Genomic DNA, 27,940 nt, shown 5'->3' on the forward strand with positions numbered 1-27,940 from the left:
CCACGCTGCATGGCCACCACGTCATCTGGTGGGCAAGAAGAAGAGGCCGGCCAAGCGAGGTGTTTGGCAAACCCTAAAGCCAGCTCGAACCCAGAGCTGGCTCGGGCTGCGGGGCATTGCTCTGGAAGGGAAAAAGCTGGGAAGCGCATCAGGGCACGTCCCCAGCACCATGCCTGCCATACCTGCAGCACCTCTGGTCCCGGCCGAGGCCCCTGGGGCTGCTCGGGTGGCCCTGCCTGCTGCCGTCCGGCCTCAAGCACCACATCTTGGTGGGGCACCCAGGTCCCGACACCCCGCTATGTTCGCGGGGCCGCCCGTTTCTCCAGAGGAGCTGCCAAAATGTCCTGCGTGCCCACCTCCTGCGTGCTTTGGCTGGCCTAACGCTGTCGTGCCTTTGCTGTCCAAGCCTGCGGGGGGACCGTCACCATCTTCCAGCCCGTCCAGCTCCCAAGGGAGCGTGTGAGGGAGCGTGGGGCCGTCAGAGAGGGCAGACGATGAGCGCCACGATGCAGGCAGTTCAAGCTACAGGCTTGGGTGGTTTTGTGTGTGTGTGTTTTTGTTTTGTTTTCCCTCTGTTGTCCTCTGGGCAATCAATAAAAGAACCTGGGGAAGCCGCTGCCACCCCAAATGCCCGGCCAGCACCGCCGACGACACCCACCCGGGGGGGGCCGCTCCCCGGGGCCGGGCAGCGAGGGGCCGCCCCCGGCCTGCCCCCGCCCCGCTGCCGGCCCTACAAAGGCGGCGGTCCCCGGCCCTTTCTTCCTCCTCCTCCTCTTCCTCTTCCCCCGGTCCCTGTCCCGCTGCCGCCATGGCCCCGCTCCGGGCGCTCCGGTTCTGCGCCGCCCTGGCCCTGGCGCTGCTCCCCGCGGCCGCGCGGGGCGAGGAGGAGGCGGCGGGAGGTGAGCGGGGTCCCGCGGGGCCGTGGGGGGGGTCCCACGCGTGTCCGTCCCGGTGCCGGCCTCGCCCGGCGCCCCTTCCCGTGCTCCGGCACCGGTAGAAGCCGCAGCCCGTGCTGGGGAGCTGCGGGGGTCCCGCGGGACCGTCCCCGTCCCTTGGGGGCTGCAGCCGCGGTGGTGGCAAAGGGCACGGCCAAGTCCCGGGGTTTGGATCCCGGGCTGCTCCCCCGGGGCTGTAAGAGCAGGGTTCAGGGGTAGCAGAGCTGGGGGTCCTGGGAGAGCGGAGCTAATGAAGCTGCAATGGAAAGTGAAGGCGCTCTTCTCGCTTTCTGATGGCGTCCCGCGGTGTGAGAGGGCTGTTCAGAAACTCTCCGTAAACAACAAGTCGGAGGTGGCCCAGCCTCGGCTGGAGAAATGGTGCCCCAGCTCATCTCGGATGCGGCACAGGGCCTGCAATCTCAGCCTCTCCGTGGCGCACAAACGCCCTTATCTGAGGAGCCGCGTTAATAAATTGCCTGGTTGTTTGGAGGGCTCCGTGCGGAGCATGTGACGGGCGGCGGGTCACAGCTGGGGCTTCCTCCCAGCTGGGAAGGGAAAACACAACCCTGCTCCGACGCTTGCCTGTGGGGAGCTGGAGCTCCCCTGGGGCTCAGCACGGGGACCTGCAGCAGCCCCGGGTCGGGGTGGTGCTGGGGGTGCTGTGCCTTGGCTGGCAGCGGGTGGGATGCTCCCACAAGCTGTCCCTGCCTGCTGGGTGGCTGTGCGAGGGGGCCCGGGTCCATGATCCGCAGCCTCAAGCCTCTTCCCCATGTCTGTGCTCTCAAGCTGCGGCTCTGTGGGGGCTTGGACAGGTGTGTGGTGTCGTAGGTGGGGACACTGAGGGTGTCAGACACCGAGGATGTCACATCCTTTTGAGTCTGGTGGCTGGCAGCTCTGACAGGAGCGCTAAAATGCACTGTGGCCGGTGCCATGGGGCTTGGGCCCCTGCAGAGCCAGGGACCGGAGCAGGCTCTGGGGTGTGCTGAGAAGCTCTTCATGGTCCTGAGGTGTCCTTTCCTTTTCTGCAGATTGCCACCAGTACACGAACAGGAGCTGTGAAGAGTGCCTGAAGAACGTCACGGTGAGTAGCAGAAGTAACCATAATTTCTCCCAAAGAGCTGCAAGCACAGCACACGTTTTAGGTGGCTCGGAGGAGCTGCTTCCCCCTCGGGGTGAAGGGGCTCCATCGTCCCTGCCCATTGCAGTGAAGACAAATGCCCCTCAGCGTTCTGGGGCGAGGTCACTAGGAACTGCTAGCTTCCTTGTCTGCTTCTTGAGTCATCTCTGAACTGCTGAGCTCCTCCGAGGAATGCAGGACGCTGCTTGCAGGCAGGTGTGTCTCCTGGGCGCAGGAGGACCCGGCTGCCTGCTGGGCTGTGCTTGCTGATGGAGCAGCTTGGACCCAGCTCTGTTGGTTGCCTCGCATGTAGCAGGAAGTCAGGCTCTTCCCAGAGTCTCTTCCCACTGAGGCTTTCCAGTAAACAGTTGGTTTCCCTTTGGCTTTTATCACATGGCTGTATGCAGCCCCTGTCCTGGACACGTGGTGGGGTTGGGTGGGCCAGCAGGCTGTGGGGTCAGTGGCACTGGATGGACGAGAGCTGTGTGCCCGTCTTGCGGGCCTTGTCTGCTGCTCATCTTTGGTGTCAGCAGGCTTGGACTCAGGGCAGAGCTTGCAGCGAAGTCTGGGGGCTGTGGGCAGCCAAGTGGCTGGGGCTGGCGAGCGAGGGCACACGGACATCTTCTGTTCCAGCAGTTCTGCATCAAATGCCTTGTTTCAAAGGCTTTCCTGTCCCCCCAGAACTGCAGAGCTTACTGATTAGTGCTTTCCTGCAAGCCAGGAGAAATGTTCTCAGCATCTTAACTTGCTCTGGAACTCCATACTCCTTGCACCTGCCTCTCCTGGTGCAAGGACCCGCTGTGCGCTGCGCTGGCCCAGAACACCTGATATGTTTGCTGGGCCGGGCAGCCCCAGCACTCAGGAGTCAGCGGTGGCTAGCAGACTGAAGCCTGGCTACCTGGCAGTGCTGCTGCCCAATGTGACACCATGCTGTTGTGTGTTGCAGTGCCTGTGGTGTGTCAGCAGCAAGCGGTGCATGCCATACCCTGTGCGGCGGATCCTGCCACCGGCCGACCTGTGCGAGCTCCGCTCTGCGCGCTGGGGAGTCTGCTGGGGTGAGTGCCTGGGGCTTGAGCAGCGCTGGGCCTCAGCAGTTGGTGCTGAGCAGCCCAGGGCTGCTGCTGCCGGTGTGGCAGTGACCCACCAAAGTCACTGGGGGCTCCTCGGGCATCAGGTGAGAAAGGTGAGTGGGAGCAGTGCCCCGTCTTCTGGCGGGAGCAACCCCTGCACTGCTCCTGGTGTGGTCCTTGGGCTTCAGGATGTGGTGAGGACCAAGGGCACTCTGTGGGCAGCGGCTCCGCAGTGCACAGTGAGCACACCCGCACCTGAGCTCTGCAACAGCCGCTCTGCCCTGAGCCCAGCACGTGGCTCCCTGCACTGCTTCTGTCCCTCGGTGCTGTGCCTGCTGTCCCCGGCAGGCTCTCAGGTCTGTGGGGGCTACAGGAAGCACAGTGAGGTGGCTTCTCCTCGAGTTCACCCACCTGAGAAAGTATTCTCTTCCAGAACTAGCACCACATGAACCACCTGGAGCCAAGTCATCTCCAGGGGCTTTTCTGGCTGATGCTTAATTGGCAATGTTTCCTGCTTGGTGGCTCTCTGGAGAAAGGACTTGTTCAGACCAAGGTTGTGTGCTTGTGCTGGGACAAGTCCCAGGTGTTGGGTGGTGAAGCATCAGGAAACAAGATGTGGCTTGGTTTCTCTCACCTGTACCTGTGATGCATGGGAAGTTGCATTGTGGTCACAGTGAGCTATTGTTCCGGAGGCTGGGTTCCTCACCTGCAGAGGGAAAACTGCTCCCACACCTCACGCAGAGAGAATGTCTGCTTTGTGAACATCAGTTTCTGAGACTTGTGTAAGACCTTGAAATACGAGTTTGTATGCGAGTAGCCTCAATAAAAGGCCTCATTGTGGAAGAACACATTCCTTAGCTAGCAGAACTAGCTTTAGAGAAGATTAGTCCTGCAGGAGATTAGCTCTCAAATGTGCCTGCATTTATGGTGTGGGACTCCAGCCTTTGTTATCAGGCAGAGGAGTGAGCAGGGCAGGGGTGACACGAAGGCTGGGCTCACCCCACAGAGCCACGTGTTCCAGAGGCGCTGCTGCAGACCCGTGCCGGTGGAGAAACCTCCCTTCTGGAGTGAGCAGTCTCGTTAGCTTTGTCTTGCCTGCCACTGCTGATTTCCAGTGTTTGGCTTTTGGTTTTGCTGCAGAGCAGCTGGCCAGATAAAAACTTGACCTTGCACATCAGGAAGGCAATGCTGCTGAGTCAGCTCTCAAACGCTGGCTCTTTCAAAGCCCTACCTGGACATCAGCCTGTGGACCTGACTGTTCCTGGGTGACTGGTGAGGGACAACTTGGGACCTGGGGACAGAGGTGATGCTCTGGCTGCCAGCTGCTCTCCCAGATCCCTGGTGAAATGCCCTGCCTGGGCATGTGATGTGGGGCTGGCTGCCAGAGCCACACCAAGAAGAAAGCCCAAAGCGCTTTGGGTCTGGGGTCTGGGTCTATTGCACCTAGAAATAACGCCTGTCTTGCTTTCCCCCAGGCACTCCTGCATGCCTCGAGTCCAGTAACTGGAGCTCCTGCGTGGCCCAAACACTGCGACTTCCCGGCAGCTGTGTATTTGTGTGCTAAATGTCTTTCCTTGCATCCTGCAGTGAACTTTGAAGCCCTGATCATTGCAATGTCTGTGGTGGGAGGAATGATCCTTATCATGCTGGGTGTCTGCTGCTGCTGCTGTTGCAAGAAAAAGAGCAAAAAGCAAGTATCAGGGGGGGAGTAAGGGGGCTGCTCCCAGTTTTCCTGAAGAGCAGCTAAGGTGCTGCTGTGGGCTGTTGTTGACGGGCTGTTCGTTCTGCCAGGCCGGACAAGGAGGACGAGCGAGCAGCCCGGGAGCGGGAGCGGAGGCGGGTGCGCCAGGAAGAGAGGTGAGGCCACGCTGCCGCACCAAGTGCCGCACTGTGCCGTGTGGTGTGCTTGGTGTGGGGGTGTGCACCGTGAGCAGGGCCCCTGCTGGGACCTGGGGGTGCACCATCGTGGTGGGGGTGTGCATCCACCCGAAAATCCCAGAGGCCCACTCATGTCTGTGGAGGGGAGGCTGCGAGCCTGTGGCACTGGCCCTGGGCAAAGCTGTGATTCTGGAGCTCCCCAGCCTGGGAGGGAGGCAGGAGCTCCTCCTGCTTTGTTGTGCTGTTTGCTGACCCGTGGCTCCTTTCCTGTCTGCAGGAGAGCAGAGATGAAGTCGCGGCACGATGAAATCCGAAGGAAATACGGTACGGTGGCTCGTGCTGGTGTCTTCTGCTAAGCTCTAGATCCGGTAACGGTGTGCCGTGATGGGAGGGTGACAGAGCCGGTCTGCCGGGAAGAGACACCAGGACCTGCAGCCCCAGGGGAGCAGGCCAGGGGCGTGCGAGTGACAAAGAGCTGTCCCCTGGAGCTCTGGGTGGCGGGGGCTGGAGGGTGAGCTGCTCCTGGGGGTCTCAGTGGGTCTCCCTTCTCTCCTAGGCCTGTTCAAAGAAGAGAACCCCTACGCCAAGTTTGACAACTAGCCTCTGCAGAGCCGCGGGACTCGGCTGCCAGCCGCCAGGAGGACAGCGCCAGGGTGCCGGTCCCGGGGCTGGCTGACGCCGCTCCCCCTCCGACGCTCCCCCGGCTCCGCTCTCCGCTGCGGTGGCGGCCCAGCCGCAGCCCTGCCCGCGGGGAGGGCCGAAGCCTCCCCGTGTCCCTGCCCGGCCCGCTCCCCGCCGCGTCCCTGGGGGCTGGGGCCGAGGCGGGCCGGTGCCGGGCTCCCCTCGCGGCCGTCCCTGGGCCGTGCCCCCCGCGGTGCCTTTCCGGGCCTGTCCCGGCAGTGCCGGGGGAGGCGGCTGCGAGCCGGAGAAGCGCATTAAAGCCCCGCTGCTCACCAGCCCCCAGCGCCGCCTGCCTGCTGCGAGCCCGGCCGGGGGGCGCGGGGCGGGGACGGGGGCGGGGCCGTGACAAGGGAGGGGGCGGGGCTGGGGATAGGCCACGCCCTCGTGGCGATGACCACGCCTCCCGTGACGCACTTTCCATAGCCGCCTGGGCGCGCAGCGCCTTAGCCCCTCCGCCGTGCGCGCCCCCGCGTGGCCGTGCGCGCGCCCGTGCCAGCCGCCTCCCACGTGACGCGGCCGGGCGGCCAATGGCGCGGGGGGGGGGGAGGGGAGGGGCGAGGCGCGGGCGCGCTCTCGCGGGCGGTTGGCGGCGGCGGCGGCGGGTCCCGAGCGCGGGCCGCTCCCCTCAGCGCGTGCCCGCCTGCCCCCCTCCCCTCCCGGCCCCCCCCCTCCCCCCCCCCCAGTCGGGGTGGAGAAGCCCGGGGTGGGGCGGGGCCGGGCCGGGCGCGGGGCTGGGGCCCCTCCGCCGGGCACCGGGGGCCGGGCCCTCTCGGCGGGAGCTGCCGCCCCGCCCGGCCCCGGGGGGCTCCTGGGGGTTGGGGGGGGGGAAACCGGCTGCGGGCCCCGCGCTGTCCCCGCGCGGTGTTCTCACGGCGTTGTCTCCCCGCAGGAAGGGGTGAAAACGGAGAACGACCACATCAACCTGAAGGTGGCCGGGCAGGACGGCTCCGTGGTGCAGTTCAAGATCAAGAGGCACACGCCGCTGAGCAAGCTGATGAAGGCGTACTGCGAGAGGCAGGTACGGGCGGCGTGCGCGCGGACGGGTTGTCCCCTGGCACCGCTTCTTTCGCGATCTTTTTCTCCTCCTCCTCCTCGCACATCCCTTTTGCTGCCCGCTGCGCGGCTTCGACTGGGCAGTGCTGCAGGTGGCTGCAGGCTGCCCCGGGCAGGAGGCTGGCAGTCCCTCGGGGCTGCCTGTAGCGCACTGGGAGTGCTTTATCCAGGCTCTGAGCGTGTGGAGCGAGTTTCAGTTTGCAGGCATCTCTCCTTTGCTGTCACACGTGGTGTTCTTTGGTTCCTCAAGGCGTACGTTGCACCCTGTCCTGTGCCTGCTGCAGCGTATGTCTGCTCAGGCTGGGAATGAGCTAAATGCAAGGGGTCCTCAGAGATGCACGGAGAGCTTCTGTGCTTGTGTGGCTGTTGGTAAGGACGAGCAGGCTGGACAGCAGAGGGGTTTCCAAGAGTTTTAGAGGGCAAAGCAAAGACCTAGCTCACTGAGGCAGGGAACGAAGGCTGCACCACATGATTAGAAACTGCATTCAGTTGTGAACTCAGCTTAGGCTTTAAAAGCGAGACTTAACTGTAAACGTCTCGCATTAGGAACTCTAGCATGTTTCTAACAAAGCATGCAAGTAAAAATCTGCATGGTGGTCTGGGAGTTCTTTTTTCCTTAAATGCTTCACGGTTCCTCTTTTCGTCAGAAGATAAAGGACTAGAACTGGGAGTGAATGCCTGGCGTGAGTCAAAAACTTGCCTCAGGTATGGGCAGTCGGTGCTGGCAGGCAGTTGCACCAAGAGGTAGCCTTTCTAGGTTTTTTGGAAGTGTTTTCTTTTGAGTGAACTGCACATACTCGTACTTCCCTGCACGAAAAACAATTGGCCCTCCTCATTGCCATGTCCTACGAGGCTATCTAGAACCGTTCGCTGGTTGATCTCTTTTCAAATTTAACATCACGTCTGGATGATACTTCCTTCCTTGGCTTTCCACTTTATTCTTTCAGCCCTTCTTGAAGTTAAACGTTACTTGTTCTCCGTTGCCTTCTGGTATTTGTTCCTTGCAGAGCAGGATTGCATGCTGGGTCAGAACCGGGTGCCAGACCTGTGGCTCCGTATCGAGTCCTCGCTGTGACAGCAGCTGCCTGACAGTTCTGCTTCCTCAGTTCATGCAGCACAGTAGATGCATTAAGTTTCCTATTCATTTCAGCCTTACCTTTGTTAACATCTCTCCTGATAGTAAATCACTAAATGCTTTATTTGGATTCCAAAGCTGAAGTGAGGTTTCTCACGCTAACTGCTCTGAACTTGCAGGGTTTGTCAATGAGGCAGATTAGATTCAGATTTGATGGACAACCGATCAATGAAGCAGACACACCTGCACAGGTACGAAAAACACGTGTACTGGAAATTGCTATAAAATACTTTGCTGGCTGCATGCAGGTCAAAGGGTTTTGGAATCAGGATGATTCTCAAATAATTCATGTTTGGCTCATTCAAAATAATTTGTCTAAAGCGTCCTGTCCCTTTGAGTTCTGTCACCGATGGGTGTTGGGGGCAGAAGATGTCTGAGCGCTGGTGCTGAGCAAACTGGTGCCGAGTGCTGCTGTGGGCAGCAACCCAGGGAGGTGCTGGAGTTTTCAGCTCTGTCCCGCTTCTGCTTTGGCCTGATGAGAGCCAGGACTGAAGCTAAATGCCCCGCTGCTGTCAGCTCTGGTAATGCTGAGAATTTGGGGAGCTTCTTGTATTGAGAAAGCCTGAGGTGAGGAATAGAAGAAACACTTGGCTGAGGTGATTTCTTGTAGAAGACAGTAAACGTCTGAGCATGGCCTGAGAGACAGGCATAGCTCCAGAGCCTGTTCTGGCGTTGGGGGTGCTGCAGGTGGCCAAGGTTCCTGAAGGTGGCCAAGGTTCCTGAAGCGGGCTCTGCCTGCAGCTGTCTGAGACACATTGGGCAGTCCTGCAGGGGCGATGCTGCCTGGAGAGACTGCTGGAAGGGGTTCGACATAGCGTTAAGGTCACACCTTAAATGCTCAATTCTTGGTACTGGTCGGGGTAGAGATCCGAGCGCTTTTGTACCTGTGTGGTTGTGAATTTAAAGTCCTGTGTTTTCTGGTTAATTAACAGCTGGAGATGGAAGATGAAGACACTATCGATGTGTTCCAACAGCAGACAGGTGGAGTGTGTTAAGACGTGCCATCCTTTTGAGAAGAGGAGTTTAAGGATCCTCATCGCACCTCACTCTCATCTGGTTTTGGATTTGCTATTAAATAGTAAACAAATGAACATGCCAATCACAGAGGATACTTCTAAACTTTAGAGGACATTTACCAAAATTGCTTGTTGTCTTTGACGTACTGCGTGTGCAAGTCAAAACAGTATCTGCAGGGATTAATCTATATTTTCAATTGGGCCAATTTGATTTAAGTTCATATTAAGTAATATACGTTGTCTATCTGCTGTTAACTTTTTTTTTTTCTTTAAACCTGTGGCCTAAATATTCATCCATGTTTTAAGACATGGACTGTTCATTCCTGGCTGTTGTCGGTCTTGCCCCTTTGTTTAATTCTAATCTTGTAAATAATTCAGTATATTTTCTTGCTAATCAAGAGCTTAAAAGTTTCCTTTTATAATATGCCTAAGAGAAGGAAAAAGATGCTGATTTCAAGTTTTTAGTGTGTTGCAAACAGTTCCTTCAGAGATGTTAAGCCTATGACACGAGGTCTGTATGTGCAGATCCGATGCTTAGTATAGAGTCAGTTTGAAATATTCCAGATTTACATGCGCGTGACCATGATTTGATAAAAGTCGCCTGAAATATACTTTTTTTTTTAATGCAGTCATGAGAATCGTCGTGAATTATTGTCAGAAGTGGAGTTATCAGAGCAGCTGGGCCCAAACTAATGCTCGTGACAGAGCTGCGGGGTGTTTTGTTGTGCAGGTTTATGAAGAGAAGCCTCTCACTGCAACCTCGTCCGTCTGCTAAACGACCGACAGAATTCGTAACTACTCTTCTGCTCCTGTTTGTACGTCTCCAGAAGCAGTGTCTTCGTGTCTCAGCGGGTACTGGAGAGACGTGGGTGCAGGTCTCTCTAACGCTGCTTTTTGGTAGAGAAACTTGGTCTGTAAGTGGGGAGGGAAGCCTGTAACGCCACCACGCTGTGTGTGTGGAGCTGCCGAGAACCTGGTAGGCGAGGACACACGCTTGTTTTGGTTTTTAAAAACCCAACGAAACACCAAGCCAGGCTTTGAATTCCCACTGCGTTGCCAAAACTTAAACTTTAAACGGGTCCGTGCGAGTTTGAGCCCCGGCGAAGTGGGACGTCCGTGCCAAGCGACTTCTCACGGGGGCCGTGCTGGGCCGGGCCGGGCCGCCCCGCAGCCCTGTGCCCGTGTCCCCGCCACCCCCCGGGTCCCGTCCCCGGCCCTCGGCCTCCACAGCGGCCTGGCCTCAGCCGGAGCCCCGCTCGCTCTGCGCCTGCTCCGCGCGGCTGGGAGGGCCCTGCCCGCACCACAGAGGCGGAGTCATGGCGGGGACGGCGCTGAAGCGGCTGATGGCCGAGTACAAGCGTGAGTGGGGGGGCGGGGGGGGAAGGTGGGGGCGGCCGGGGCCGCGGAGCAGCGGCAACTCGGGGGGGCCCGGGGGGTTCCGGGGCTCTCCCCACCGGCCCCGCTCAGGAAGCCCCGGACGAGGGGGACAGTTCTTGTTTTTTGCCCGGTTACGTTTCAGAGGCCAAGGAGGCCTCCGTCACACGGCTTTGTTACCCCAAACACAGAGCAGCGGCTGGCGAAAGCGTTTAAACCAGGCCTCGGCGAGGGCTGGCGTGGCCTTGTTGGTGTAAAAATCGCACGGGCTGTCGCTCGCAGGCAGCGGCGGCTGGAGAAATGCGGCGTGTCAGCCAGCGGTGCTCGCAGCGCCCCGCCAGAGGGAGCCGGGAGCCCGCTGCTGCTGCGGGGCGCCCCGGGGATGGGGCCCTCTTGGGGCGCTCCTGCTAGCGCGAGCGGTCCGCTTCCTAGTGTGCTTGCGAGGTGTCCAAAGGTGAGTTTCTTCGAAAAGATACACAGCTTCCTTTTTCGTTTGCCCAGTTGGTTTTGGTCTTTCAGATTCTGGCCTTTTACATAAGGAGAGGAGGTAGAACGGGGAAAAAAGGCTCATTTGGTAGGTGGAGGTTGGCATCGGGCTGTAAGAGCTGGACTCCAACCCAAAGCTTTGCACGGCCCGTTCTGAGCTGGCCTGGGGCCGCCTTGCAGGTGAGACGCGTGCTTACGTCGCGCCCGAGGAACCCGCAGATTTCTGCTGTGGTCCACAGCCGCCGGCCTGGAAGCCAGCTGCCAAAAGACTTGACTTTGCTTTTGTCTTTTCTCTTATGTAAGTCCCTGCAGCGTTTTTGATCCTTTGTTTCTGAGAGGCTCCGAGATCTAACTTGAATGTCCTGTATGAATGAATTATTAAGGGGAGAGTGATGCTAAATAAACAGCATCGAAACCAGTTTTAATGAATGCTACAGGCAGACGTCACGTGAGGCTTCTCTGCATAGTTTCCCAACGTAGCGCTTATCATGAACTGAGATAACATCTTGTTTGTGATCTTCCTTTCCAAACCCTTTCCCAACAGTAATAAAACACAGTGCTGTGAGAAGTGAATGCCAGCCGTGGTGGCTGAGGAGACGGTGCTTCTGCTTCTGGACACCTGCGGTACAGAAGCAAACGAGAAATTTTGGTTTCTGCCCTGCCGGCACAGTGCTGGAGAGGGGAAGGCTTTGAGGATTGGCCCCTTTGCTTCTCTGTGTGTGCATACACACTTTAAGCTTTGGCCTTTAATTTTCCCTGCGTGCATCTCTGAATCTGTTTATTTTTACCATGGGTGAAAAATGTTTGGTGCAGGGAGAAGTTTCAGCCCGTTGGAACCCAAAAGCCTTACTTGCATCTGGGAGATGCTCTGAAACCTCATTGTTTTCCCTTCTGTGCAGAGATGGAAGGAAGGTGGCTCTGAGCACCGATGAGATTTATTTTTTGTCCTTGTTTAGAACGTTGTTTACGTGTTTAGAGTCTGACTTTTTGCTGTCTCTTATTTATTCAAGCATTTTTATGCATCATAAAACTAATTGAGATAAAGCTTTCAGAAACCAGGTATAAGAAAGGCCATAATCCCTTTGTTATTAATTCTAAATTTAGAATATTTAATAGTATCACAGCCTGAAAAAAATACAGTCTCAGTAGGAGCTTGTAAGACTTAAGAGGTGGGAACCTGCTGCTTCTGCCTTTATCATTTCCTTGCTACAAGATCATGAAGATAACTTATCACCATCTGGATGCTTTCAATCTAAAATGGGTTACAGGCTCGAGCTGGAGTCCGAGAGCTTGCTTCCAGACGTGACCTTGGCTGGGTGGATGGGCACCAAGCTGCCCCCTGCAGCCAGAGCCCTTCCTGGGGTCTCGCGCCTGAGCCCCCCAACCAGCGCCTGGCTGGGTGCGAGGGAGGTGGCAGGCACAGGGCTGCCGTGTGTGGTCGGGTGGTGAGTCGAAAGGAGAGAAGGAAACGGGGCTTCTTGCAAAGCAGGGCTCTGGGTTCAGGCACCTCAGGTGCTGAGGGAACGTGCCTGTACTATTTGCTGAACTTTGTGTGCTCAGTCACCCTGGGGACATGCTAAATGGATACAGCTTGCAGCAGGCATGCTGCTGGACTTCTCTCTTAGTGATACAGTCAGTCCTTCTGTTTAACCCCACCGACAAGAAGGTAGAGCTGTTCTCAGCTCTCCTGTTGTTTGAGGTGTCAGCCTGTACTCCCCAGCGAGCACCAGAATGAGAAGGGAGCTATCAGTGGTGTGAGCACCCAGATCTGCCCCCAGTCCCTAGCAGAAGCACTGCGCTCCGGTTGTGCCAGCTTCTGCCTTTCATTCAGACTCGACTTAAAAGCAAAGCTTTCAAGTAAGGCTTCGCTCTTCTGCTGCAAGCTGGGACTTCATTGTGTCTGGGTTTGGACGCGAACCCCCTGACTGTGTGCAGCAAAACCGCCACGCGAACCAAACGGGATGCCTTGTGGAGGATGCGAAGCTGGAAACGGCTCCAAGTGCTCCCAGCGCTGAAGAGAGACATTGTTCTGCATCGGTTGGTGGGCTGCGCTGCCACGGGCTCCTCCAGCATGCACCCACCACATGTGTGTGAACAGAAGGCTCTCCAGCCACCCAGACTCCCTGTGACACCCCAAAGTGGCTCTGCTGATGTGTAAATGGCCAGCGTCTTAACCTGCCAGCCTCTGCTTCTCCTCGTGCCTCTGCTGCCCCTTTGTTCTCCACAGACACTTTTCTCCGTCTTCCCCTTTGGCCCTTCAAAGTTATTTTGTTTGTTTGTTTTTAGGATTCCTCTTCTGGTTTCCCATCTTTATCCTTTTTTCCAGCCGCCCCACCGTAACCAGCAGGTAAAGCACATCGCTGAGGGCACTGTCCAGGTGCCTCCTGACCGCTGCCAGGCGCAGGGCACCGACCACCTCTCTAGGAAGCCTGTTCCAGTGTTTGGCCACTTCCATTTCCAACTCCTCAGGAGGCTTTCTGCAGGGAAAGGTTAAACAACCACCGACTGCGGTCATTTTGCTGCGTGCTGCCATAATCAGAAAAAATCCCCCCCAGCATTCCTCTAGGATTGCCCTTGTTTGGCTTCTGTTTTAGAAGCAGTGGCAGGGCTGGAGCAGGTCATGCTTTGTAGTTCTTGAAAGCAGTGCTCCCGATCTCCTTTAGAGAGAGAGCTTTTAACAAATCACCCGGGAGGGTGTGACCGTGCACATGTAGAAGGGCCTTTTCCTTCCTAACTGACCAGCAGCTCTTCCCAGGCAGAGCTCCTGTGCCCGCTCACTGCCGGTGCTTTGCCTCCGGTCCTCCCGGATGGAAACCTCCTTCACCTGTCCCCAAGGGGAGGGATGAGAAGGAGTGGAGAATTGAACTTCCAGCACTGCGGAGGCTTTGCTCACTGGTATTTGCCTCCTGCTTCCCATTGCCCTGGTTGTTCTCGGAGGGAGAGCACCGTAAAGAGCCCCCTGGCTTTGCTGCCAGATGCTGCCTCCAGTAGCACAGGGGCTGAAACAGCGAAGCTCCCCAGGTTTTCAAAGGAAATCGGGAAATATCCATTATTATTATTATTATTTTCCTTAAAGAGAGTGCCCCACAATAGATAGACACAGTTCAGGAGCTCCCCGGCTTGACATCTCTCTCTGTGTGCCGAAAAACATCTGCAGGCAGGGCGCTGGAGACCCGCTCTCAGGGTGGAAAACCAGCTCTGCAATGCCCCTGTCCTGGTGCTCAGGGTGTGTGTCACCCTGACACCGACCTCCAATTTCCTGCTCTTTGAACTTAAATCAGGGAGGTTTGTGCCAAAGGTTTGTGCCAAACTGCAAGCTGGGTGAGCTCAGATTTTGCCATCTTTCCTTGGCAGTAAGTTTTCCTTGACAGGCAAAGATCCGTATGCTGTTCTGTGCAGCATCACCTGCAGCTTTTGTTCATAGCCTAGCAGTAATTAGGGTAAGCCTCTTGGTTATTGGTTCGGGACTTTTTGTCTTCCCTGGCTGTGTACTTCTTCTTTTGTGCCTGAGAAAGCGTGGGGAGTTTTCTGTGGTTATTTTGTGAGTGCTGGTAGCCCATGGGCCACTGCTTGGGAAGTGATGCTCTCGATGAGCTGTGTGTGTGTTGGGGTTTGTTACCCTGAGTCGGTGCCAAGGGGCTGTGAGAAGACAGCCTGTGTTCTCTTCACGTTGGTTGAGTGTGTTCCTGAATGGCTTTATACTGAAAAAAGGTAGATGTTAGGTTAGATATTAGGAAGAAATTCTACACTCAGAGGGCGGTGGGGCGCTGCTCAGGGCTGCTGTGGCTGCCCCATCCCTGGCAGTGCCCAAGGCCAGGCTGGATGGGGCTGGGGGCAGCCTGGGCTGGGGGCAGGGGGCCCTGCCCAGGGCAGGGGGTTAACCTAGAGGCTTTAAGGCCCCTTCCAACCCAAACCTTTCTATGATTCTGTGATCGTTTTGTTTAGAAAATCGTCTTGCATGGCAAAGTTAAATTGTCACCAGTGAGATCCTGGGGCCTGCTGGATGTGGAGTCTTGCCCAGTACAGCACGTCCAGACGATTCGTCCCATGGTCTCCTCCTCGAGGTTTTTCCCAGAGGGTTTTTGCTGTGGAGCCTCCGTGCTGAGCCATGGTGACCCCAACACTCGCTGAAACGCTCATGCTTGCTGGTCGTGTTAACCTCCTGCTGTTTGTTCTTTTCACAGAGCTGACCCTGAACCCACCAGAAGGGATTGTAGCAGGTGAGGAGCTGAGCGGAGTCTGTGCGCTGCCAAGTTGGAGCCTCACCTTCTGGTAGCTCTGAGCACCATTCTGTTTTGTTTCTTGACAGGTCCTATGAATGAAGAGAACTTCTTTGAGTGGGAAGCTCTGATTATGTGAGTTAATAGAAGAATGTTTTAAAAAAATAAAAAAATAATAATCTTACTAGTTTTGCCTAACATCAGCCATGTCCTATTTTTGGCTGGGAACTTTTTGTCAGATCCAAGCTGAGAATTATATTGGGAATTTAAACAGTTGGGCAGAGGCAGTGTTGCGCTCAAGTGATGATTCGTTGTGCAGGTGTCATAATAAGAAACCCTTTGCATGTATAACTTGCAAATGCTAAAGGAATCATTGTTTGGGCTCCACTGGATATACGGTGTATACACAAACACTGTAGGAAACCATAAATTGCTTGTAGATCACACAGACCCGTTGGGAGCATTGCTCAACTGCAAATACGGGACAGGTTTTCTCATGAAGTGGAGTGAAACAGGCAGATTATCGGCGATAGGAGAAAAAGGTGAGTGTCTAAAATTACTTAGTACTAAAATTTATTGTAGGAGAAGTGAAAGGTAATCGGTCTGATAAAGCAGTTGAAGTAAAAAACAACCAAACAAAAAACCCACAAACTTAAATAATCTTTTAAAATTCTGTGAATGTCCCGAATCAGCTGCTCTTGCGCGCAGCGGTTTTGTGTATAAGCTCTTCTGCTGGTGAGTAGCTCTGGTCGCTGTGGATTCTGCAAGCAGTGCAAAAGGCTGTCGAGCTGTAGTGTGTCACCTATCCCGCAAAAGCTGGCTGCATGGGTGATCCTACTCACTTGTGAATTTGAGACTCCTGATTATTTCAGGCCTTGGTAAGTGGAGATTTGAATGAACGCTGCTTGTTGGCAGATCCACATGAGGAGCTGGTGAATGCCTCTGCTTATCACAGCAATAATACATCCTGGGACAAACAGGTCATGATTCTGCTGGCTCGGTCCCCTGAAGATGCACACCTTTTGGGGAAATAGGTAGCTTATGGCAGCCCACACCTCTCACATTAGGCAACCGCCGAAGCTTTCTCTTGTTTCTCTGTCAGGTAGTTAGCGCTCTTCTAAAACACGTATTTTCTAGTACCTACTTTCAGTTCAGAAAGTTGTGCGTAGCTTGGAGTTCAGAAATCCCAGAGAATTTAATGTGCTTCTTGGCATGTGGAAGGAAATTCTTGTCCATCCATACCTTCTAGCAGCAGAGACTTTGTGGTTGATGAGAGCTTTCCTGGGGGACACGCAGAAGTACTTTTGTATTTGATTCATTACCTAGAAAATATTTTTTTTTCTGATGTTTCCCATAACAAATTCTTAAACAACAGAGGAGCTGCCTGCAAACTTGAAAGCCCTTTAAAGTGCTGAGTGTAGAGCTTCAGGTCTTTGTCAGCGTAAAATGAGAGGCGGAGGAGCTTTTGGTTTCTGTATTGTGTGTGTGTCATAATAGAATTATATTTTAAGATCTGCTAAATTCTGAAGCTGTGGTACAATAGAAGCATGTTTACTCTAAACATGTTGGGTTACTTTCATCTCTTTACAAAACTCTATTAGTAAAAATATTTGAGTACATCTGGAAAGCAAGCTAAATGACTTGTTTACATTTTTGTGATAATCTTCTTGAATGTTTTGTAATCTCAAATGTGCTGCGTTAGACTGTGGGATTGAAAGAAGTGCAGATGAGGTAATTAAAGTAAGGTTGACTTTAAATTTGAGACAGATGGAATACAAAAGGTAGGTAAGTAGCATAGTAATGAAAAAGAGATTTTTTTTTTTCTTCTCTCCACCCAGTTTCTATAAAGTTAGAGTACATCATCACAAATAAATACAGGGGAAAAAAAACAGAGACTTAAGTGGGAAAAAGACATCACCCATTTATCAATCCAGAGGTGGGTCGGGTAACGTTACAGAGATTAATGGATTGATGTAAGAGCTTGGCTCAGAGATAAAATGAAATAAAAATGTAATGTCTTTTTAAAATAATGGTAATAATAATTTGTATTTCCGGTGTTCTTGCCTGCAGCAGCAGTGCTGAATAAATGTTAAATGTAAATGTTAAGGCTGTACTGACATGACGGAATGACAGAATAGTTTTTAAGCTTATGTATTAAATCCAGAATTGCAAACACAATGTGATAATTTTTCCCAGTAGTGAAGGTTCAGAACCTGGTGTGAAATGCACCTTCATGATAAGACATCAAACAGGAGCTGGATTAGAATATTTATGAAAACAAAGTCTTTGCAGCAGGATGACTTATTCATGATGATAAATAGCCCCAGCATGTCGAGAGGGTTTATCATAATGCTGCTCAATACCTTAGCACTGCGTGAGGTCCGACAGGCTGCGTTGTGTTGTGCAAGCTCATGAATTTCATGTTTCAAGGCGAAGTTTGGTCCTCTTTGGTTGGCATAGGAAAGCTTGCCTTGGTATTAAAGTTTATCCCCAAAGACACAAAAATGTATAATTGTAAAGAACTTTGTTAGCCTAAAGATCGCTTGAAAAAGAAATTATATAGATTGAAGCAAACTTATAAAAACCCTCTCTAGGAAGGTAATTAGATCTGTAATTAGGCTTATGCCTCTTGTTTAGTGTGGAATTCCCCTTTTCAGCATCTGACGACTGGGCTTTGGTATTTTTCCAGCTTCTTTTTACAAATAAGAAGCCCTTCACAAATGTACTTGAAACCATGGCTATAGAATTAATTGTCCTTGTCAATGCGCTTTTCCCTCCTGTTTTGGCAGACGCTACCGCTGTGTTTTTCCCCTTGCCCAAGTACCATCGAACTCACAGAGCTCAGAGTTTCTCATTTTCATGTTATGCTGACAGAGTTGTTAATAATGTTTTTTTTGGTGTTGGATTCAGCATCCGTAGCACCGATGCTGCAGGAATAATGCAACTTTTTGTTAGTTTCTTGAATTTGCTTAGATCTCTTTGCTGCAGTTGCTTGGGAGCAGCCGCACTGTGAGAGCACCAAAAGCGTGATCAGGACAGAAAAGGCTGCTGCCATCACCGTGCTCAGTGACCGAGTCAGGGTTGAACCCATGTGGGCACTGATGGCCCTCGGAGTTTCCTCCAACCTAACCGTTTCTGTCAGTTCCCAGTAAGTTTACATGGCTTGTGTGATGGAGGTGAAGTGCTGTGGTGGCTGGGAGGATGCTGGACACTGTGCTGGAGGAGAAGTGGTGCCCCAGCCCTTCAGTGAAGTCCGCAGAGTAGCATTGTGTGGGGGGAAGGATGCAGACCGCCTGCCTCGCAGACCTCACAGGATTTTGTTTAACCAGGTTTAGGATGAGGTATTTCTTAGAGATTTATGTCCCGAGCTGTGCAGAATGAGTGCCTTAAGCAGTGCCTCAAGCAGTTTTTTTCTGAGAAAGCAGAAGAACTGCTTAAGGCACTGCTTGTTTAATGGGCTGGACTATTGGCTCTCTGCTGAGAGGGAAGGATGCCACTGGAGCTGTTCTTGGGGGAACCCTGATCGGGTACCCGGTAGTCTGGCCTCCGGCTGGCGTAGCAGCTCAGAGGAAATCATACCATAAGTCATGGAGGCTTTGCAAGTGTGGTGTGCTTTGAAATCTTCACAGAGCAGGTGGCAGTGCTACAGAAGATGCTGTACTTTGTGCCTTGTTGGCCATGGTGATGTCCTTTGTGAGTTGAAAGTGGCGCTGTCCTGGGTGTTCCATAGTTGCAAATGCTGCCTTGGATTAACTCGAATAATTTCTTTGAAGTTGATCCCGGCAGCGCTGAATGATTAAAAACAAAAGCAGTTTGCTCACTTATTACAGGGCCTGCAACGGAGCCTGTTGGGTTAACATATTTGACAGAAGAGCCCTCGAGGCTGTGTGTTTGCTCTCAAAACAGAACATAAGACACCCACCAGCTTTCAATGCGTGTATGTACATACCCTCAGAAGTTCAACAATGAGCCTTCAAAATGCAGCTGGAATTAAAATGCTCATGAAAAAAATGCATTCGGTTTATCCTCAGATGTGAATATTGGATCCTGGCTAAATTTATGGAAAAGACGAGAGAGGGAACGGCAGTGGTTGAGATGGGTTAGCTTTCGTTCTGCGTCGGTGCGTGTCTCTAATCTTGCCTGCTGCTGTAAGTGTACAGGTTTAAAACATTTTAGTCTTGTATTTATTGACTAGCCAAGTCTTTTGAATCCCAAAGTTTAACTGAGTCAAACCCAAACTGAGTTGAATCCCAAAGTTTAACTTCTTCGGGCTTTAGGTTTTGCTAGTCTCAGTGTTTTTTTTTGGTTTTGTTTTTGTTTGTTTGCTTTTTTCCTGCAGGTTACCAGTGCAGCCTTAGCTGTAAGGACTCTTTGACCATTTGGCTTAGAATTTTTTTTTCCTTCTGGCATGGAGAATATGTTTGCAGGCTGGGAGGTGGAGGCATAAATACGTTCATAAACTTTGTTTCCCAGACAATATAATCCTTGTTTGAAAAGCTTTTTGTGCAGTGCATGTGTTTCCCTGGCTAAGGTTTTAAGTGATGAAGCTCATTCCATGATCTTCCCAGTCAGGGGAGATCATGTTTGCTTTATAACTTCCAGATGGTTCACCGAGTTTGAATCAATCATGTTAAATACACTCTTTTGCTTACCTTCCGAAGATGCTTTGTGCAGAGAAGGCAAAATAGTTGTCTTCATATTCTCTCTTGATTGCCCTTTGAATTTGTACTCTGATTTCCTTATTGTGTTCATGGTGGAATGTTTCATGCAGGAGCCTTGATGAAGTTCTTCTCAGTGTACGTTTGAGAGAGTGAAAACTAAATACCATAGGTCTGTAAAAAAACCATGGTTGTCCTGCACCTAGCATTCACAGTCCCTGGGCTGAGTGTTTATTGTTACAAACCACTGCTGTGTTTTTTGCATCAGATGGCGTGAAGTGTTTGTGTGTGGTTACGCTCGATACTGGCAGTTTGAATCCTCCTGGGTTTTCTCAATTATTTTCAAGCTGCAGCGTTTGACATCTCTCTCTGTGCAGCACAGCAGTATCTTCAAAGGCACAGGAGTCCCACACCTGCCTCTGCTTTCTCTTGACATGCAGACACTCAAATCCTGGAACATGCCTTGGAGCCAGATACTCCAATTATAGCCAGACACACCCTGCTAATTAAGCCATGTTGTGACCTTCCTAGTAATTTAGTGTGCAAGCTTTGATTTATTTTTTTTTCCCCTTCCCTCCCAAACCCTGTATTTGGATTTAAGTGCGAGGTGAGAGTGTTTTAACTCTCTGTGTTCTGGAGCAGATGATATAATCCAAAGCTAAGGCATCTCACTAGACAAGAATTTGGGTGAAAGAAATATATAAAACTTGGGTGAATAGCTTTTTGTCTGTTTCTAGGGGTCCTGAAGATACCTGTTTCGAGTACGGGGTTTTCCCTGCTATTCTGAGCTTCCCACTCGACTATCCGTTGAGTCCTCCGAAGATGAGGTTCACGTGCGAGATGTTCCATCCAAACAGTGAGTGTGATGCAGCAGGACATAAGGGGCACGGGTTGCTTTTGCACCTTAAAGAAACGGCTTTGGCAGCGGGAGAGCTGGTGTTGTTACCAGCAGCGGCACTCCCAGCTGTGCCGTAGGAGCGTTCAGCTGTACAGCAATGCTGCGCTTTCTTGGGGTCGCTCTCCCTTTACCGCGTTAATCCTTAGATACCTGTTGGTAATAAACAGTCCAGTAAAGTTTCCAACAATTTCACTGCCGTGAAGGTCATTCCAGGCATCCTCATAACTGAGTAAAATAAATAAATAGCCTGAAGATGAATGCTTTGCACACAATGTGGGATTTAGTAAAATAATACCGACTCTTTCCAGTATTGCACTATAGCTTGTATTTAAGTAGTTCTGTGTTATTTTAACAAGTGAAAACCTGCTCATATTGACCAAAGTTTGGAAGCAGCTTTAGTTGGCAGCATGGCTTTTTTCACCTGAAGTTGAGGATTTTGTAACACTTCCGATGTGATCGTTCTGACATTGGCAGTGCTCTGTCCAAGCAGCTGGCACATTTGCAAGCTTTTAATATTAAAGATTTTTTTGCTGTCCCTTTTGCTGCAGTTCTAGCACTGACAATATCTCAGCTGTATTTCTCTTAAGACTTCAGAAGAAGGAATCAAAGTAGCAATGACTACAACTAACAGCTCTTTTCCTTGGACAGGTAAAAGCATAAAGGTCTTTCTCACAGCACAGAGCATTCTTTTCTGGAGTCAGCCTTGGTGTTTGTGGTAAAATTGTTACTTAGTACGTCTGTTAAATCAACGTGGCTTGTGTAAAGATTGTTTGTCATCACCCAGATGTGATGGGCTGGATCTGTGCTCTTGGCTATTAGGTCTGTGCCACCTGAGAGCAATAAAAGGCAAGCACTGCCCTCCTGCCTGGTGTTTCCTTCTCAGCTGATATTCCTGCACTTGTAACACCAGTCTTGATCTCAGCTGGGCATCCATTTACTTCATACCATTCCAAGGAATTTTGCAATTTCTTGAAGTTCCTCTGCTCTCCCCCTCTCAAAACACTACTGACGCAGATTCTTGCCCGTTCAGTCCACAAACAAACCCATCTTTTTGTTCTCCTGTGGAAGACCTCTATCTACACATCCCAGTGCGGACCTGTGCGAAAGTGTTTGAGGCAGTTTGGCATCACCTCTGTAGCTCTGATGTCTGCAGCAGCTCCTGGCACGTGGAAGCAGCACGGTCACGTCAGCATGTTGCTCCTGCCGGGCTAATTCACCCAAACTGCCTGGTGGGGCTGGGCTGTGTCCGGGCAATGCTCTGGGTCCAGGTCCAGCTCTGGGCTTGGCTTGAGGATCTCTGCTTGGAGCTGCTTTGTGTGCCCAGCCTGCAGCACAGCCAGGAGTGGGGTGCAGAGAAGCCCAAGCAGCCTGACCCTGAGCTGTTACAGAGCGGCCGTGCCACGCGTGAGCACTGCCTTTTGGGGTTGGTGCGCACAGACGATGTACAGTCCTCAGCTCTTAAAGCTCCGTGACTGGGTCATGTGAATGGAAATGTAAGGTCTCCAGAGGCAGTCGTTTGAATCTTCCCAGGTGGGTTTGTGGTGGGCTGGTTATACCCAGTAAGCCTGTAGAAATTGGTAGCCAGGCTTCCGTTCTGTTTCTGTTAAATGATAGACAGCTCCTTGTCCTTTGGGAAATTGGAAGAAAAGTGTTCGAAAAGTCTGTTCCATTATCCTTGCAGTTTTGAGTTATACGCAGAGGGAACAAGAGACATCACAGAGCTACTGTTGCTTAAAATAATGTTCATGGATGCTTTGGCAAAGATAACTTCAAAGGAGCAATTAATTGAAAATCTTGCTTTACCGTTTAGTGACAAAGTGGGAGATGTGGACGTCTTACTGGAATCAGCCTTTTCTGCCTTGTTTATGCTGCTGACATCCAACTGTTTTAAAAGAGATGCCACAAAAAAACATGAAACTAACTAACTTACTTACTAACTTCTCCTGATGTGTTCCTAACTTGCAGGGAGAAGTGCTGATTCAGCACATGCTGTTTTCATCTCTTCCAGCTATGGTTAGACCAGCTCCAGCCCTCAGCCCGGGGCTGCAGGAGGGGGTGTAAATACAATAAGCCTTCCAAAGTGCTTACATGTCCCAGGCTTGTACAGACATTAGCTGGTTGAGTGAAAGGAACTGGAAACTAGCACAACTGCTTCCAGTGGTCACTCACTTGTTTTTTCCTGGCAGTGGCATGGGTTCGGTCACCAGAGCAGCAGAAGCACCGAAAGTACCAGGGTGAAGCTGTAATTCATTGGGATGCCGTAGGATTCTACCAAGTTTCTAAAGCAGCATTTCAAACTCCCATTTTCTCTGTGCTGCCTGATCAACTTTGCTTTGTCCTAATGATCAAGTCAGTGGAGTCCAGTGTCTAAAAGGAGGACTTGTATGAGGTGGACGCGTTGCTTAGGTTAAAACTGGGAGGGGAAGATGCCCACGTCCTGAGCTGAGGTTACTTTTCCTCCGTGAGCTTTCATGCAGCTGAGCTTTAAGCAAAAAGTGCAAAAAAGCGGCGCAAATCCATGTGGTTGCAGCTGGGTAATGCTCAAATAAGAGTAATTATTTCCTTTGTACCTTACCGCTTTTGTCTCCCTGCTGCAGCAGAGCATGTTGGCTTAACTTTTTTTTTACAGTCATGGTCCAGCGGAGGACTCCAGCACACATTCAGTGCTGTAAGGCTGTTACCCTTTGTTTTAAGACTGGTTACTGACCTGGAGCTGTGTGTGCCTCAGTACTTGGCTTGTTCCGCCAGGCTGCAGCTCTTATTTTTTTCAAAGGAGCCTCTCATTGGTTATTAAGTGATCTGAGCGCTCCCAGAGAGCTTCTCCTGGTGAAGACGACCCAAGTTTGTAAACTCGTTTAAGGAAGTTTTTGCTAGATTTTTGTCTTCCAACTTTTGTGTCATCTTGCCTTTGTAAAGGGAAGTTTTAGCTTCAGTCATATGAAGGCAAAGTCCAAATACTGATCTGTGCTAAAGAGCTGGAGAGGCTAAGTGTTTCCTCCAAGTAACAATCAATCCTCTGTACTTCTTGGGCAGTTTACCCGGACGGGAGAGTTTGCATCTCTATTCTTCATGCTCCTGGGGATGATCCCATGGGATATGAGAGCAGTGCTGAGCGATGGAGTCCTGTGCAGAGCGTGGAAAAGATCCTATTGTCAGTCGTTAGCATGCTGGCAGGTAAGGACTGTTGTTTTATTAGCAGTAGCTCGGATGGCTTCTTGCTGCAGAGCTAGAGCTTCTCCTTGCTTTTTGATGTTAAGCTGATAAAAGACATTTAAACTGCTCAGCAGGAACCGGAGTTCTTAAAGCCCTCATATTTTTTTATTCTCTTAAAATAAAAGAAAAAAAAATCAGACTGAATTAGTAAACAAGTGTTTCCAGCTTTGTAGTGACGGCACAGCGTTCCTTCTGGGTCAGCAGCAGCCAAGCACAGGGTGGTTGATGGTCAGGCAGTGGGTCCTGAGGCTCAAGCTGCTCCTGTGCAAAGCCTTCATGGATTTGGTTTTAGCAGCTGAAGGGTTACCAGCCAGATCAAATCAGTCTGGTAAATAGGAGTCCATGGCTGCTGTGATTCACCAGCCAGCTCCCTCCATTTCTGTTTGTTAGCTTGCCAGCATGGGAAACATACCCCATTCTGCCACCCCAGATATAAAGGAAGCCTTCTTGAGAAGAGGGGTGTGGTAAGCGTTTTTTTGTAGCCTCTTAAGTGGCTTCCCCTCAGTCCCGCAAGGGCTGTGGATCAGATCTCTCATGTACATCTCCCCAAAAGATGGATCTTTTTCCACAGAGAGCCACTGAACTGCCTGAAAAGGAAAAAAGCATGTCCCTGAGAGTCAGTTTTGAATGATGACACTGTTTTAGAAGCAGCAAAGCTGAACAAAGAGCAAGCACAAAGGGCTCTTACGTGTACTAGATGCGCTTCAGGATAGTAACCTGCTGCTGGGAAGCTGCCCGGTGGGGACCTCGCTGGGCTCCCTGGGGCCTCCAGGAGCAGCATGGCTTGTGGTCCAGCCTTACCCGGACTGCTTTGCTGGAGAATCATCTAGTCTCTTGATCTCTGATGGGGCATCCTGTTTTCCCTGTGTCTTTCGGAGGATTTAGCCAAAAACATCACCTGTCAGCTTCTTCCAGGCTGCTGGCAAGTTCTCAGCTGTGGCTCTGCCGACAGCGCAAGCCCCATCTTACCGAACCGGGTGACTTGTGCATCTTCTGTCCTGACGGCTGGAGCTCCAGGGTGGACCATCAGCATTGTGTTGAGAAAAACAGGAGCCCAAGGTGGCTGCCATGAACTGGGGTGTGCTGGATTTGGACTAGTGTATGAAGCAAAATGGGCAGAGTATGTTCTGCGTGACCCGTGTAATCCTGTGACAGCTGTCCTGCTCTGTGCTGATCGTGAACTGGACAGAGCCCGTGCCTCAGCTTACCTCTGCACAAAAGAAGTGTTTGAGTCACAGGGTCTTAATGTACTTCGTAAAGCACTCTGAAATCCTCGGATGAAAGATGTTGCAGAAATGAAAGTATTTTATGGTGGAGATTTTTTTTTTTTTTTTTTTTAAATAGAACAAACCATCCAAAAAAGTAACAGAGCCTGTTTGGGTGGCCTGCTCCGCTCCGTGAGGGCTTTGTGTCTGTGAAGCCGCAGAACCAGAAAAAATATTTTGCAGGGAGCGCTGTGCAGTCTTAAGAACCATTCACAGCGCTACTGGCGACACGTTAGTCCATGTGCGTGCTGGGGCTCAGGGGCTGAGACCATAAGCAAAATAGAACTGTCTTTTTTCTCTGCCACTTGTTTCTCGCCTAAAAAAACAAGTTCTTACCTTGCTGTTGACACTCTTGTGATCGTTTAAATGAGAACTGGTTGGGAATCCCACAGCTGGATTTCCTTTAATGGTGTTTCAGCAATCCCAAGCAGGGGAAGCGTGCCCGAGCCGCAGCAAAGCGGCAGCGCAGAGGCGATGTTGAAGGAGCAAGAGGGTCTTGCTCAGTTGCCTGCCTGCCCACCACCTTTCCCTCTTTCTCATTTCAGAGCCAAACGATGAAAGTGGAGCCAACGTAGATGCCTCCAAGATGTGGCGGGAAGACAGAGAACAATTTAACAAAATTGCCAAGCAGATTGTGCAGAAGTCACTTGGACTTTAAGCTCACAGAAAGACTGCAGTGTTTTGTATTTCTCCCCACCTGAAAAAGAGCAGTGCTCAGTGCTGGTACCAAAAAGGAAATCTTTGCAAAATTATTGGGCTACTACTTCTTATCCTTCATTATTTATTTCCCATTTCTCTTCTGCTTTTGCTGCTCCAGAGAAGCCTAGAGGCTTAGAGTTTACTCACTAGAGTGGGAGTTAGTTTACTCACTAAATTGTGGGGGAAAGGGATTTCTTGCTAGGGAGAAATACTGGGGCAGTGCTGTTTCAAAGGCTATTTGTTGCTACCTCACTTCATGGTATGGAAAGCTCGGAGGATTTGCAATCTGCAGCCCACTTCTGCCAATCCGCTGTCTGAGAACGGCGCTGTTTTAGGTCACCTGCCAGGAGAATTAGTTTTACAGTCACACAGGCAGTATTGCACCTGGAGCGGCAGTAGGCAGAAAATAATCTGTCAATTTTATGATACTTGCTAAGCTAAAGGCAGCATTTCAAATTGATTTGAAGAGTGTGGTTCGCCAGAGAGGCTGTAAAACAAGGTTGTAGTCAGAGTGGTTTAATGTAGAAAGTGGCTTTGCACCGTGTGACTTTTAAAAGGTCTTGGTGGCCGTTACCAGCGACTGGCTAGTGGTCTGGAATAGGCTGGTGTTCCTACATTACACTGTGAATTTGTATCAAGCCTTTGAGTCAGTGTTTTCTTCGAAGAAATCCCAAAACTACTTTATTGCTTCTTGAAGACATTCAATGTAAACTTTACGTTCAATTAGAGGCGCGAGATACAAAGACTGGATTCTTAAACACCTTTGGCCAGGTTCACCGTGGCTAGGTGGGTCATCTGCAGCCTGACAATTCAGTGGGAACGTGCCTGCTCCACTGGGAACATGAAATACCTGCTCAGAAAATTAGGCATGACTTGCCTTTGCCATGATAGCCCAGGTCACCTGCTTTTCAGGTGAATGAGCCTTCGCTAACCAATGTGGTGAATTTTGTACAATTAACTGTAACACTTGATGCTGACTGCTCTTATGTATTTAAATAGGAGTCAGAGAAAACCTCAGTTGTGTTTTCTAGAGGATGGTAAGATGCTTGTTTAAAACTGCAGAGTATTGTAGCCGAAGTCTGGTGTGCGGGTTGTGGGAAATAGATGCTGCGATGAGCTGGGAAACTGATGAGGGGCTGCTGGTGACCTTTGTGCTTCGCAACCGGATCTCTTAAGTCCAAATCTCCTTCAACTTACTGCAAGCAATAACACGGCCATCGATAACACGTGGAATCAGATTTTGTTGGCTGCTTTAAATGGGCTAAATTCAAGAAGGGCTTTTTTTTTTCCAGGAGAAGCGTGTGCTGTGGACATAGTTACGCTGTGCAGAAAGCTTCACGGAGGCGATTGCTTGCATGCGTGTGGGTAGAACTTGTATTTACGCCTCGCTGTCCGTGCCGCCTATTCATGTGCTGCAGATCACAGTATGCCATCTTTCTGCACCTTTGAAGAGTTTGTATTGCTGTAACTTGCTGAGCTTACCTCCCTTTAGAAGTATTTCTTCTCCCCTTGGTGTAAGGGTGCGAGGAGGACCCACCATCACCTGGGAGCAGAGAGGAAGGGATAATATTGTACCTAACTAGTATTTCAGGGCATACAGGGAAATGTAGCATTTGTATGCAAGAGAGAGGGGTTCTTTGGATTGTGATAGTTGAAGTGTAGCTCCTGGGAGTGCCTCAAACGCTTTTGGAAGCAATGCTGGAGAGCTCTGCGCCGCGCAGCAAACGATGTGTTCAGCAGACGTGGCCAGACCGGGCTCTTTTTAAGCGCGGAGTATTTTACTTACGTGTGTTCACTCGTTACCTTTATTTTACAGTGGGATTTAGTCTGTATACTGAAAATAAAGTGATTGTATTTCTTCCTTTTATAAATGTATGCCGGTGTATTTCAGTAAGTGTTTTTTATGGGCAAACAACGGTCAAAAGAGTCCAGTTCTGATGTGGGTCAGTGGAGGGGAAGGGTTTATTGTCACGCAAGTAAACCCCCCAGGGTTGCTTAGAGATGTGTAAGACTTGACGCAGTGGCTTGGGCTTTCCAGGCCTTGTCTCTAATGATGGCAATCAGTTGATATTTCAAAGAAAACTATAAAAATCTGGTGGTCGCTGATGTGGTCGCTTCTCGCAGAGGTTTTGTTACGATCTCTGTGTCTGGCCTTAGATGTCTGTGAGTCTTGTTATGGCAACAGGTGAATCATGACCGTGTGTGCCGCTCAAAACGTGCTGAGATTAGCTCTCCGATTTGA

At 51.4% G+C, this 27,940-nt stretch overlaps 3 protein-coding genes across 3 annotated transcripts; all 3 read left to right on the forward strand.

Annotated features, from left to right (window-relative positions):
• Positions 1-710: 710 nt before the first annotated feature.
• Positions 711-23,545, forward strand: LOC118157661 (pituitary tumor-transforming gene 1 protein-interacting protein-like). The gene is made up of 8 exons (XM_035312075.1): positions 711-899; positions 1,964-2,016; positions 2,999-3,107; positions 4,710-4,812; positions 4,914-4,979; positions 5,278-5,324; positions 5,557-5,602; positions 21,841-23,545. Exons 1-7 carry the CDS (start codon positions 809-811, stop codon positions 5,598-5,600), a joined length of 513 nt encoding a protein of 170 aa, XP_035167966.1. The 5' UTR covers positions 711-808; the 3' UTR covers positions 5,601-5,602; positions 21,841-23,545.
• On the forward strand, positions 6,199-9,513 carry LOC118157664 (small ubiquitin-related modifier 3-like; the record flags this gene model as incomplete). Its single annotated transcript, XM_035312077.1, has 4 exons — positions 6,199-6,384; positions 6,571-6,699; positions 7,989-8,060; positions 8,802-9,513. Coding segments are annotated over 4 exons (450 nt in total), but the record flags the coding sequence as incomplete, so codon positions are not given.
• LOC118157663 (ubiquitin-conjugating enzyme E2 G2) lies at positions 10,126-27,573 on the forward strand. The gene is made up of 6 exons (XM_035312076.1): positions 10,126-10,244; positions 14,930-14,965; positions 15,055-15,100; positions 20,361-20,479; positions 23,555-23,695; positions 25,545-27,573. The coding sequence occupies exons 1-6, from the start codon at positions 10,202-10,204 to the stop codon at positions 25,655-25,657; spliced, it is 498 nt and encodes a 165-aa protein (XP_035167967.1). The 5' UTR covers positions 10,126-10,201; the 3' UTR covers positions 25,658-27,573.
• The last annotated feature ends 367 nt before the right edge of the window (positions 27,574-27,940 follow it).

This window comes from Oxyura jamaicensis (assembly GCF_011077185.1).
Source record: "Oxyura jamaicensis isolate SHBP4307 breed ruddy duck chromosome 9 unlocalized genomic scaffold, BPBGC_Ojam_1.0 oxy9_random_OJ106417, whole genome shotgun sequence".
NCBI classification, from domain to species: Eukaryota; Metazoa; Chordata; class Aves; order Anseriformes; family Anatidae; genus Oxyura; species Oxyura jamaicensis.